This window comes from Periophthalmus magnuspinnatus, chromosome 15 (genome assembly GCF_009829125.3).
Source record: "Periophthalmus magnuspinnatus isolate fPerMag1 chromosome 15, fPerMag1.2.pri, whole genome shotgun sequence".
Classification (NCBI taxonomy): Eukaryota; Metazoa; Chordata; class Actinopteri; order Gobiiformes; family Gobiidae; genus Periophthalmus; species Periophthalmus magnuspinnatus.
Window position 1 is genome coordinate 27,620,006 of NC_047140.1, and position 14,400 is coordinate 27,634,405.

The window sequence follows — 14,400 nt, forward strand, 5'->3', positions numbered from 1 at the left end:
TTCACCCCTCGCTCTATTTCTACCCCTCTCTCCCCCTTCATCCTTTCTCATACCTTTTCTTCTTCTTCTTCTTCTCTCTCTCTCATCTCTCTCCTACTCTTCTACATCTCTCCCCCTCCTCTCTTTCTCCAAATTACCCTCACTCCCTCACTTTCTCACTCCATACCTCCCTCCATCCCTCTTCCACTCCTTCCACCCCTCTTTCTCTTTTTCTCAGCCCCCTCTTTATCTCTCCCTTCGCCCTTCCTCCTACCTCTTCTTCTTCTCTCTCTCATCTCTCTCCTACTCTTCTTACTCTTACACTTTCTCACTCCATACCTACCTCCTTCCCACTCCTATCACCCCTCTTTCTCTTTTTCTCACCCCTCCTGCTCTCTCTCCTTCTCACTCTCACCCCCCTCGCTCTAATTCTACCTCTCCCTCCCCTTCGTCCTTCCTCATACCTTCTTTTCTTCTCTGCTATCTCTCTCCTACCCTTCTACATCTCTCTCCCTCCTCTCTTTCTCCAAATTACCTTCACTCCCTCACTTTCTCACTCCATACCTCCCTCCTTCCCTCTCTCTTCCACTCCTTCCACCCTCTTTACCTCTCTCACCCCCTTCGCTCTAATTCCACCTCTGTCTCCCCCTCGCCCTTCCTCCTGCCTCTTCTTCTTCTCTCTCTCATCCCTCTCCTACTCTTCTACATCTCTCCCCCTCCTCTCTTTCTCAAAATTACCCTCACTCCCTCACTTTCTCACTCCATACCTCCCTCCATCCCTCTTCCACTCCTTCCACCCCTCTTTCTCTTTTTCTTAGCCCCCTCTTTAATTCTTACTCGTCCTACATCTCTCCCCTTCCTCTCTTTCTCCAATTTACCCTCACTCCCTCACTTTCTCACTCCATACCTACCTCCTTCCCACTCCTATCACCCCTCTTTCTCTTTTTCTCACCCCTCCTGCTCTCTCTCCTTCTCACTCTCACCCCCTTGCTCTAATTCTACCTCTCCCTCCCCTTCGTCCTTCCTCATACCTTCTTTTCTTCTCTCTCGTCTCTCTCCTACTCTTCTACATCTCTCTCCCTCCTCTCAAATTACCTTCACTCCCTCACTTTCTCACTCCATACCTCCCTCCTTCCCTCTCTCTTCCACTCCTTCCACCCTCTTTACCTCTCTCACCCCCTTCGCTCTAATTCCACCTCTATCTCCCCCTCACCCTCCCTCCTGCCTCTTCTTCTTCTCTCTCTCGTCTCTCTCCTACTCTTCTACATCTCTCCCCCTCCTCTTTTTCTCCAATTTACCCTCCCTCCCTCCCTGTCCCACTCCTACCACCCCTCTTTCTCTTTTTCTCACCTCTCCTGCTCTCTCTCCTTCTCACTCTCACCCCCCTCGCTGTAATTCTACCTCTCCCTACCCCTCGCCCTTCCTCCTACCTCTTCTTCTCCCTCTTCTCTCTCTCTCTCTGCATCGCGCGGCGGACCAGCAGCGAGCAGCCTCTCACTCGCCTCGTTTCAGTGGAGGAAGGAGGCTGCACTTCGCGCCCTGGATCCACCACTCACGAGCGCGCCGTTCATTAGGGATCTGTGTGAAAAAAGAGAAGGAGCAAGAGGAAGTTTAAGAGGAGAAGACACAGGGGAGGACCACACATTCACTTTCAACTGTTTATCTCCTTGCCACAATGGATCCCTGGAGGAGAAAAGTCACGGGAATAATTGCACAGGTCGCCCTAGTACTTTTGGCTTCGTCTGGGACAGTGGCAGCAGGTGAGCTCTGGGAATTTTCTCAGAATAGATATTGTGGACAAAGCATTGAGTTTACATTTGTTTACGTGGGATTTTAAGCTATTTAGGGGTAGAATGAAAAGTACAAAATGCAAATGGGTTTCTAAACATGGTGATTTGAGTGAAGTAGTGAGCAGTTTATGTCCTATAGTGGGTGAAAGTTGTGCTTATTTTAGATTTTCAGCACAAAAGCTCCATTAACTCTACGGCTAAATAGGTCTTTGGCTGAACAATGTAGCCTGAGAGGTTGCTCTACACCTGCCCACTGGGGGAAAAAATGCACACTTTGCCATATTACGTCTGAAAAGCTCATCTAGGACAAGCTATAAACCTGCATCACTATCTTTCCCCTTGCATTCGAGTCACGTCCAGTTAAAAAATTGACAGAAAAGATCAGGATTTGAGCGAAAGAGACCTGGTGGCACCGGTGTGTGACAGGGAAACAGTTGAGCAGACAAAAGACGCTTCAGACGGGAGACTTGTAGAGGCGATGCAACTTGTCATTTGAACAAATAAATACAACCTCGCTGACTTGCAGGTGGCGGCAGGACTATATTGAAAAGTTCACCCAACATATGAGGTCACGGGGAAGAGTGGGTATCGTTCGAAAGTGTTATTTAGAAATCCTCCAAGTCAGAGAGTCTGGAAGGTAACTATGTGCCAGAGAGGAGTGCGTGTTGTCTGCTGTGATGCACACAAACACGCACACACATAGGCAAACACACGCAGGGTAATAGGTTAATTGGAGATTGTAAATTGCCTGTAGAGTCAGTGGAGTGGAGAGGGGTGTATTCTGGCTGTGATGATTACAAAGATGAGTGATAAATAAGACCTGAATAACAGCACGGCTTGCTATAGAATGGAATATTTTTGTCACTACTAACAAGTGAGAAAAATATGTTATGTAATGTTTATTGTTTATTGGTATCACACTGTCTGTCCACCTCACAGCTTTGTTGGTTTTGTCTGCTAACAGGCTACACGTGCATTGAAAAAGAACATAAAAATAGCTTAGAAAGTATTAAAGTAAATAGCTATGTGTGTTATGTGTTCGATTTGTGTCCTGCTATAACGCAAACTCATAGTCGCAGTTCGCATGTGCTCATAAATTCTACCACACACAACCAACCAACAACAGCATACATGAATATCATTGAATCTGAGGCCATTTTTCTTTTGAAATGTGCAGACTTGTATGTAAAGATAACCTTGTACCACAGTGAAAGGTTAGAGTGTCCCAGTTGAAAAACAGTGCCTAAAGGTAGTAAACACTGGGCAGCATTTTTTAGATCAGCGTATGCGATCAGCAGTTGACTGGGGATGGGCGTATCACACATCTCATTAGCAAAAACCTCACATTAGAACATTCTTTTTAATAATCGTGTTTGGTTAATAATGCAAAAGGCGGCGTTAAGACTGGGCCTAAAGGTATATGGCTATTATCTGCACATACCCGGCACAGCAAGATCATTAAAATACTTCTGTTTCACTAGATAATTGGAGTGGAATTTATAGACTACTAAAACAGCCCATTGCATTGGATTTAATTAGCAAGCATATGTAATATAATAAAACACATCAAAATGTTTACTTAATGTGGGAGTGAGAGACACGCACTTAAATAAATTGCACAGGCCCCATAGAATTGGCAAAGACCCCATCAAAACCAAACACAACACAAAACCCACAGCCGCCATCGCTCTCAAATCGATAAGTGGTTGAAAAGCCCTTCTACCCTCCCACAGAGCAAACATAATACATCATTCACTTAATAATCTCCTTTTTGGCCCAGATGCGTCGCTTCACTTTTGATTTGACTTTGCGCTAGCGTCGAGCCAGTGCTGCAGGCAAGGTCTGACTGGAGCTATTTGTCCGAGTGAACAAAAGAGGCAAAACCATCATGAACGGGACATGTTCCTAGAGCCACTCAGTGTGACCTGCCATCCCCTCCACTCAGACACTCATTAAACACAGCCTTGGTCACAGGGACACTACATTCAAATGATGCACTTCAGGAAGAGCCGGCTTGACTGGCAGATTAAGCTTTTCTTTCACAGCACAGTTGCAGTTGTGCCAAAACAGTGACTCAAGCTCCTCTGTAGTTCATTTATTAACAATTAGAGCTTGTGAGGTTGAATTAGCAGATGGCAAACTATCTTAAAGCTGCACTATGGGACTTTTACTGGACGCCACTCACTTGCCAAGGAGATGTTATTGCTTTAGTGGAGCATTAAACATGTATAACTTGCATTTATTCAATTGCATCATTGTTTAAATTGCTAAAATACAATTATGTTTTGGCCCGGTTGCATTACCTGCTTGTCTGAGGTAAAGCAATAGCATCTCCATGGACACAAGCATGCAGAAAAGTCACATAGTGCACCTTTAAACAGCTTAGAAAGATAAACTGTTTGATCATGCTGTTTGTTGTTTTTCTTGCTTGAAATTGCACTTGGCACATTCAAACATGTAGAACAGACTTCCAGTAAAATAATGATCCATTATTAGAATTAGAGATGCTCATTTCATGAGGGGGTTAACCAGACTGAACACAAATGACAATATCGCTGCTGATCTACTCGTTATTGTTGATAATACCCTGACACCCTTCATCAAGTTCATGCTCTACCCATTTTGTTTTTAATGTGCAACTGTAATTTGTATTTTGGCTGTATTTGCACGTGTGCGTCATCTGGGTTTGGGAGTAATAATGTGTTAAAAATATTCTTAGCAGAGGTGGAGATGAAGGAGGGCCAGCAGAAAACACTGTCATAATGTGTTATTGCCTAATCACGTATCAATCATCAGTATCAGATCAGTTTACAAAATGAAACCCAGTGAGTCTTCCACTTGCTAAATGTGCGATAAGATAGGTCTAATTTATACCAGAATATGGGATTTCAGCCTGGAGGCAACCATACATGCATAAAAATGAAATATACGACACATCCAGCCTCCCTTCCCAGGAACCCAGAGGCACAGAACAGGTCTGGCTCTTGACGTCTCTCTCTTGTTCCACTGGTTTTATTAAGCCCTTCAGGGCATTGTTATCGCTTATCTAACTGATATGGAGTCAGTAGAGTGTGTCCTAATCACAATCTAATGAAAGATTATAGTGCTGCTGGTGCGGACATGTAATCTGACCATGCACACTCAACACGAAGCCACTCAAGAGCAGAATTTAAAAGACGCACGGGGAATACTGAGCAGCCCTCGCGGGGAGGATGTAGCAGACACTTTGCCCCAAAAGTGGTGCTAGGGTTTCTGCGAGGTAGAGATAGCAAAAGACTCCACAAAAGTCATTCGTCTCAACAGCAAGAGGTTAAGACAGAAGTGACATTTTAAGCCTGTTTCTTCAAATGGTTTGTCACTTGGAGGTTCAAAGTGATGAGCTCTAGACAGCGAAGGGTAATATTAAAATCATCAAACTGGCTTAAAAGGTTGATGCTATATCCACTAACAATGTGTGATGCTCCGAGAAGGGTCACTTTAAATAACACTTGGAGCTAAGCTAATTTACTCCATATACATTTTTCTCAGCTTTCAATCACTGTCTGAATAATTTTATTACAAGGATAAGACAACCTTGACAGAACTTGAGATCACATCTGTTCCTCTGACATTTCACAGCCAGGAAGCAGAAAGTGTAGAAACAATCCTTCGACATTTATCTTCTAAAGTGTCCTTGAGCAAACTTTTGGTAGTTCTGGTTCCTACTTTAGGCAGCTGTGTCGGGTAGTCTGAGGGAGCGGCACACGATTATTACTATCACTATAATGAAAATATTCAAAGGAGCAATAACGCAGATGAGTGCTGGGGAGGATATTGGGAGTCCTTATTAAGCAAATGGTCTCAACTTGGTGAATTATAGGCTCATTATTTTCTCTTTGCTATCTAGGCTTCTGCATCCTCAACAAAAACTATCAAGTGGATTCTCGGGAACATGGGAATTGGGGGAAAACTCTGATTCAGACCAAGGAAAGTTTACAGTGGACTATAAAGTGGGCTAAGTGAGCGTTCGGCTACAGTCAAATGAAGCTCGTCGAGGCTAGAGCAGTTATAGGGGCTAATGTGGAGTCGAGCGCGAGTATCATAGCAACCAAAGAGCCAATCCGGAGCTAAACGGTTGATGGTGACGCCCCTTCCCGTCACGCTTAGCAACGATGTCAATCAAAACTGCTGCTAACGCTACTGGGAGCGACCTCGCGGATAGAACCCAGCTGATTTATCTGTTATTAATGTTCATATCTTGAGTTACGGACACAGTAGCAAAATCTAAATACTAGGATCATGTAGAGCTGGTTAATACAAACATTTTAAGACCAAAATGAGCAGAGAGGGGTTTTCTTAACTGGAGTTGATGGACTGGAAGTGCGGTCATGATCACTTCCTTAGCCATGTTCATTTGTATGTGTCAAACTCAAGGCCCAGGGGCGAAATCTGGCCCGCCATGTCATTTTATGTGGGCGTGACGAGGTAAATTAAAATGTAAGACTGTCTTAAAATGTCAGTTTATCAGTAGATAGGCATTAACATCTATGCAAATTGGCCCTCGGTGAAATTGAGTTTGACACCCCTGAAAATTTTATATATACAGTCTATGATCCAGATCTGTACGTTTGATATATTGATGCAGTAAAAAAAAAAACGCTATAAACTATTGAAAATATTGAAACTATTTCATGCAACTGTCAACTGAAAAGCATTTGTCTGTGCGAAGTGTCTTAGTTTCAGTTTCAGTTTGTAGTTTTTGTCCAGTTGAGAGAATTGAATTGTTCTTTTACTATGAAAAACGAGCAGCAACAAATAAATAGCAGAATGAAACTACAACAAAATAGTCACACACACTTATAAATTCCCCACTATTACAAAAAAAAATGGACACATGATGAGAACTAATCCCCAAAAACATGATCCCATCTTTCATTTATTAAACGACAAGGCAACAGAGACCTACCTATTAGTGATGACATCGTCTGCAGAGGTCTGATCGAAAACGCACTAAAGAGGGACCGGCCAAATCAGAGTCAGCAACACGTGACACCTCGCGGCTCGTCGATGTCGTCCCAAAAATGCTGAAGTTCAGTTCTGAGAGAAAAGTGCACTGAGCTGCGGGACTTAGACAAGCACTAATCATATGCGTAAGTGCACGAGGTCAACAGTATTTAGCCAGTATACACAAATATTGTATAATTATGGGGAATATTTTTGTCTAGGAAGGTCGTGCCATCTCAGAGTTCTGTTGTTCTTCATTTTAAACGATGTGTTAATTGCATTTGAATGAAGCTAAAGGAAATTGCCTGTTTTGCGTGTGTACAATGAAAGTTTTGTTGTTTATATTAATATTGATTATGCCCTCTATTCAGAACAGAATGTACAGTCTCCAAATCCCACGTACCACTGCATGTATCGCGGTGGTGGATCTGTGTGCTAATGTTATGAGTGTGAGAGGGAGCACCATTTCTCTAGAATAATGTCATTTATTTGAAGATGTTGAGGAATCGAAGCCATGAATGTGATCTGATGAAGTGAAGGCCGAGGTACCGCGGACCCGTCAGTCAGGAATCCAGATTTATCAGTCCAGGGACACGTAGTTAAGTGATAAAGCTGACAGAGCATTGAGGCCTATCCATCTGAGTTTGTGACACATTGATATTTGTTCAAGGCCAGTCCCAGCTGAGCTTTGGCTCCTTAAACACACCTCACTTCATCAAACGACCCTGTGCTCACCTGGGATCACAGAGGGGCGGAGCTCCCTCCCTGTGTGTGGAGGTCAGCCCGGTCTGTGGCACACGGGGAGAATCATAATAGAGTTAGATCTAAAGTCATATCTGTATGATTTTATCTTACAGGTGGGACAGTTTTGTAGATTAATGTTGAAATTGAATAAATGGGTGTCTACTCGAACGTTTGATAGTGTTAATAAGCTGCGTAAGTAGAAGGTTTGTGTAAAGTACTGGACATGGAAATAGAGCGGTAACATCACATTAAAACAAATCAACAGTTTTTTCTAAAGGTGGCTCAGTTGGTAGAGTGTTTGTCCACTTGTCACAAAGGTAAGCAGTTGTAATCCAGATCTCGACATAAACATCATTGGTTGAGTGGTCAGATCCACAGTCCCACAGGTTGGAGATGCAATTCTAGCTCCCACAGATGAATAATGTTATTGTGGCCTTTGTGCAAGACACTTAACCCTCCATGCCCCTTGTGTCTGCGTACTCTGGTGTATGAATGTGTGTGTGAATGGGTGAGTGGTTCCTTTATGTGGTGAAAAAGCACTATGTCCACATTTGATCATTTACTCTTTACCATTATGGACATCTTAGGAATGATGTGAGCCAAAACAATGTTGCTACGTTATACCTCAATTCACAAATAAGTTTATAAACCTCTACAACGACCAATTTGTTATTTTATTATCATCCTCTGTCTGTATGTGGATATGTGTTATACAGTTATGAATTCAGCTAACTAACTATGCTCTGGACTAGTTTGTTTCCACATCCAGAGCAGATTTAGTTAGAATTCCCAGTCACCGCAGATGTCACGATGAAGTTATACCGTTACAAGCCACTATTTGTTACTCTACCCATAAAATCTACTTCTGCGGGCTGAAGGTGTTTAACAAAACCTCAGTGCACTAAAGCCGGCTGCATGTTAATTTGGACTGCAAATCTCCATCTGTTTGCTCTAACGCTGCCACAAGGGATAATTAGATCAGGAGCAATGGCTTGGTGAATGTGAGCGCAATAGAAATGTCCTGGTCATAAGATTGTAGCACACAATGAACCGGAGGACCGAGCAGAGGCAAACTTTCGGAGGCAACAAAGACGTGTGTATGTGAAGTGCGGTTTAATGACACACTTAATGGGGCGGAAGATATAGAGCAGAAAGCAGCACACACCTGAGGGACTGTCAGCGCCAGAGGAATCGGGAGAGCCTCTCTGTAGCTTCATTTCATTTTCAAGGTATTTCAGGTCAGGGCTTCACAGATGTTCAAATTCACTGACAGGGTGGAAAGAAATGAAAGATAAATCACTGGCTTAATTAAATATGAAATGCCCATGACATGTTTGCAGAAAGACGTTACACTGCTCTCCATAGTAAAAGCAGTTTCCTGAGTTTTAAAGTGCCCGTTATGTGTGATCATACCAAATAACACATGACTAACCTTTGGCTCCAATCTACCTTTAGAAATCTTATTTTAATTAACATCTGAATGTAGAGTATTTTATTTCTATAAATATATTGCCAATTTAATTAATTTCCCATGGACTAAATCAGCTTTATATGGTTTGAACTGAACTGAGTGGAGAGTACTATTAAAGAAATTTAAACAAATGGAGTTACATGTACTAAGTACTGCAAAGCCTGGTCTCTGCAGTATGAATATTTAACGGGACCCGCCTTCACCACTGGCCTGTACAGAGGGACGTATTCTAAAAGATGCATAACTTCAGATGTTTTAATGTTGTGCGTTACAAAACACATCTACTTATATAACCAGTTATATATGACTATATTCTGCATATTAAATTATAATGTGTGTTATTGTATACAAGTCTAATTCAAAATTAAAATAAGTTGCAGAAGTTGCAGTGACCCTGACATATCCCGGCCACAGTTCAATGGTGTAAATTATAGGAAGCTAGAAGCAAGTTGGAAAGTGCCCTTTTAAACAGAGTGCTATGTGCTGAATTGTTTTGGGGTATGATCCTGGACCCCTGCCAGCCTCCAAAGTGCTGATAGCTTTGTGGCCTGATCCACTGGCTCACAAATGACTGCTTCATGAATCAATAGAGCCACAAACAGGGAGCGGCTGCTGTTTATCAGCACTATGCTCCACGGCAACAGGTGACTGTGCTTTAGCTCCACAGAAGGCCTTTCACGTGACGTGATATGATCAAATCATGTGTAGAGCCTAACATGTACAGTATTATATCGAGCTTTACAAGTCCAGAAAGTTCTATACAGGCAAAGCTGAAGAAGAGTCTTGCCCAAGGACACCACAAAAATATGGACACATCAGAAGATTGAATCACACCTTAGATGACCTAGTAAACACAGCCTTTTTAATAGATCCAGGAGTGGGTGATGCTGACCAAAATATTGATATTTTTAGAGAATCCCAAATATTTACAGTATTATGCCAGTGTAATAAAAATGTAAATGCATTAGTTGAGGTTTAAGAATCAGACAAAAGTGAAATTAATGACAAAATTACTGACAAAAATACAGAATAATAATTGTATAGCCTTATTTGGAAGGTTACAACATTCACATTTTCAATCTGTTCTTTTTTTTGCAGCATTTCTTATTCACAACCTTCACGTTACTATTGATTTGTTGATCATGTGCCCATCTCTGGATGTGAGAAATACACACAGATCACCACATAAGCTCCACTTGCAACCTGCCAACTGTACATTATTACATACACTACTCACTGGGTCCAGTTCACATTGGCTGCAGCACCACCCTCCTTCTTTTCCTCCTGTGAATCACACTTCTCTTTCTCTGCTGTCTGTGATGTGGGCATGTGGACCACTATAGCTGTACTAATGATGCTATGACTTCATTGGGGTAGGGCACATGCCAGATGTTGCTGACAGCCAATTGCACGGGCCCCGAGCGGACAGCGTATAGTGTTGTGAGCAGCAGGTGTATGTGCGCATAGATCACTCGTTACACAGACACATCCCATTCTGTAGCCCAGAGCCACTGAGAGGCAGGCGGACAGGAGCACCTCTGTGTCAGCCTTATCAGCCCGCATGTCAGACAGGGTCAAATTAGTCCTCCATCACTGTCACACAACTCCGAAAATTCCCCAGCACTTCAAGCAGCGCGGAAGGAAAATACTTTTTAATTTTCAGTCTTTTTCTCCCTTTTATCAACTTCATCAGCGTAATGCGGGGTTTAATTAAAAGCATTACGCGGAATAGTGCAGAGAGACCCACTTCAAATTCAACAGAGGAGCAAGCAGGAGTTAGGTTTGCACAAAAGCAGAGCAACAGAGAAAGGTCCTGATCTTAATGGCGTCTTTTTTTAGCTGAAGGCTGGTTATTTCGTGCGAGGCCGTATAAGCAGAGATAAGGAAAGAGATTTAAGTGTCATTTTCACAAACATGTCAGATGTGTTGTGACAGCGAGTGTGCAACGATACAGAATCATCAACGTCGTGCCTCTCCCTCTGTCTAAAACTACGCCTTTATTTGAATCCGTGTAAAAGCAGTTTCATTAAGTGCTTGGTTGAAATTGGGAGGGTGCATTTTTGGCTATTACACGCCCAGATGAGTAAATACGCCTCCTTAAGTTATCACTCTTAATGACTCACATAATATAATATAAGAAGAATTTGGTGCACTGCCGGTGTCTGTTAATCGATAATTAACTACTAAGCATTTGTTGTGACAGTTAGAGCCCTGAATATTGATGCAAACTTACAATTATACACCAGTGCACGCAGACACGGGGGACAAAGTGGGTCAAGTGTTTTGCCCAGGGGCACAACAACAGCAACCGTAAAAGGAAAAACCATAAAAGGATATAATATAAAGAGTTTACAGCAAAGGTTTTAAGAATTTGGTGCATTGCCAATGTCTGTTATTCAGTAATTAGCTACTAAGCATTTGTCACATGAACAGACACTGGGGACAAGGTGGGTTAAGTGTCTTGCCCAAGGATACAACAACAGCTATTGCACCGCCAACCTGTGGGACAGTGGATCTGAATGGTCAACCATAAAAGGATATAATATAAAGGATTTACACCAAAAAATGTTTAAGAATTTGGTGCATTGCCAGTGTCTGTTAATCGATAATTAACTACTAAGCATTTGTTGTGACAGTTAGAGCCTTGAATATTGATGCAAACGTACAGTTATACACGGGGGACAAAGTGGGTTAAGTGTCTTGCCCAAGGACGCAACAACAGCAATTGCACCGCCAACCTGTGGGACAGTGGATCTGACTGCTCAACTATAAAAGGATATAATATAAAGGATTTACAGCAAAGTTTCTTAAGAATTTGGTGCATCAGAGCCCTGAATATTGATGCAAACTTACAATTATACACGGGGGACAAGGTGGGTTAAGTGTCTTGCCCAAGGACACAACAACAGCATTCATCTGTAAGAGCTAGAATCGCACAGCCAACTTGTGGGTCAGTAGATTCAATAAAGGACTTCCCAGCACTTGTTGTGACAGTCGGAGCTGTAAATATTGATGCATTGTGGTATAACGTACGATCACGACACGCCTCTTTACATCCCACGTCTTTTTATTTACTACACAAACCCTTTCACAGCCAAGTTTTTGATATTGTTTTTATTATTAAATATTCCTTTTGATTTGTAGATTCCCTTACATGCTGTGCCAACAATAGCTATTTTTATTTAATGAAGGGGGTACAAATGTTTGCCTGGAGCTTTCAAAGAACTAAGAATATATTAAAGTTGTGTTAAATACAGTGCAATCACAGTCAATCTTTGAAAAGGCGCTATTTTCATTTCAGAATATTTCCCCATTACAAGTTATATTAGGTCACAGTAAAAGAACAGTTAAAGAAGTAGCGTGAGATACTACTATTTGTGTAATGATAACACATTTTAAAGTGCGATATATTGCTGAAGTAAATACAGACAATAAACGTTTAAAAATAAAAGTTGAAACTCATTTGTGCGACTGATACAATAAACGCAACACAATTTAAACCACAAAAATATTCTAAATCTACAATATTGTTATAAAACCTCACGCTGCAATAAATAAATCAAGTTGTAGATTTGATTTTTCTTTTACTACGGATTACGTGGACAAATAGTACAACGAAATACTTTAGTACTTTGTTTGTGTCTGTAATGAGTCATAGATTTAATATTAATTCAACTTTTTACGGCTTAAATCTAAAAAATAACCAAAATTTTCCCAGTAGTGCAAAGAAAATGTGCATATGATAAATACTGACCCACAAAAAGTATAGTTCCAGCTTTCATATACTGAAATATACACATAAAACACACATTAAACACGCTAATTATTGTCTCTCTGGGTCAGCGTTACCGTCTTGGCACAATGAAGGTTTTGCTTTTGATTCCTTTTGATTAAATAGCTGCGACTTCCTTAGATTATCACGTCTCATGGTGAACACCAGAACACGGAGACCACACCCCTCACACATCAAGGCCTCTTAAGAAAAAAACATACCATGGACCCACATAGTGCAAGACTCTGAAAACCTTGAAATAACGTCGAAACCTTCGATCCCTCAATAATACATTCTCCCCAAAGACATTTTAACACCGAGACACGTGCCGCTCTCCAGAAATCATCAGAAGGGGATATTAAGACGGATCTGTGGAAACATTTACAAGAGAAAGCCTAAAGCAATAAAACATGACATGGCACTTGACTGGATTTAAGAAAGAAACTGCGCTGTCAAGTCTAAAGTTTTAGTGAACTAGTTTAATTTACTGGTTGTGGCTTAATGAGTTTGCTCTTTGGGGTGATGTTTGGGTCATTAAGGCAAAATGCATTGTTGCCTTTGTAATGCAATGTAATGACTTGAAAGCCTAATAGTTTAGCTCGAAGTTTTAAGGGCAATCTGCAAAGTGATAAAAGAGTGTGGTTATTACAAGGTGAGAAGCTAAACTGTATGCCATTCAGATTATTAGCATACGCTTCCTTACTTGTGATACGGCCTACTGTAGGAGAAGCTGTGGTATAAATAGAACTCGTAATCCCTGGCCCGGCTGCTTGGCTAAAGAGACTTCGCGTTGAGTTTCTTTCTCATCGTAATTTGTTTTTCTTCTTCTTTTTTCTTCCAGATATGTGCGACAGTGCCATGGTTACTCACCTGCCTCCATCATCCTTCAGAAGCTCCTCGCAGCTGTTCAGTAGCCACGGTCCAGGCTATGCAAAACTCAACCGGAGAGACGGTGAGGTCCAAAAACGCTAGAAAACGCTTTTAAAATGATATGATATTTATTTCTCTATTGATTCAGGCTGATCTCGGTGATTTTAAAGTAATGGAATTTGACGCAGCTTATGATTTGATGGGCTATTAGGCGTTATGTTTCTCTGCAAAACAGGCCGTGATCTGTCACTTTCCCTGGACTCTGATCTCTCAACCACCCAAATGCGCGCTTTACTCCATTGCTCTGTATTCACATCTAAAATTCATCAGTTTAGCATCAATAAATGATCGCCACGTACTTGTCTCTCTTTCTTCCTCCTTCTCTCTGATGCCGGTGGCTGTGCAGGGGGCCGGTAAAAGGGAAGCTCCCTCCTGTTTTACTCTGATGCAGTGTGGGTCACCTCATGATTCACTTCTCAGTAGGGAGCACAGCACACAACTTCAAAGTCTACATGCACAACAGTGGGATATATGGAATGAGAGCATATCCGGGGGCATGGAAACTTTATGAATAACTATTATAATGGATGTCAATTTAATGCATAAATGGTAAATGGTCAAAAGGTCATATTTTTACATTTTTATTGAAAATTTTAAAACATATCAGTCAGCTTTTGAACTCGATCTGTGGAATAAAAGGAGAATAACATTAGAACAAAGTTTTGATGACCAGGTTTTCAAAATTCAGAACTGGGACACACCCGGGTTGGGATCATTAGTGTAATAAAATT

General features: G+C 41.7%; 1 protein-coding gene across 1 annotated transcript in view; it reads left to right on the top strand.

Moving 5' to 3' along the window:
- Window positions 1–1,505: 1,505 nt before the first annotated feature.
- cntnap3 (contactin associated protein family member 3) overlaps window positions 1,506–14,400 on the top strand; it is a 46,986-nt gene continuing 34,091 nt past the window's right edge. The window contains exons 1-2 of the mRNA XM_033980038.1: window positions 1,506–1,739; window positions 13,581–13,691. Of these exons, the coding sequence (XP_033835929.1) occupies window positions 1,655–1,739; window positions 13,581–13,691 (196 nt within the window). The 5' untranslated portion in view covers window positions 1,506–1,654. The remainder of the gene's footprint in view (window positions 1,740–13,580; window positions 13,692–14,400) is intronic.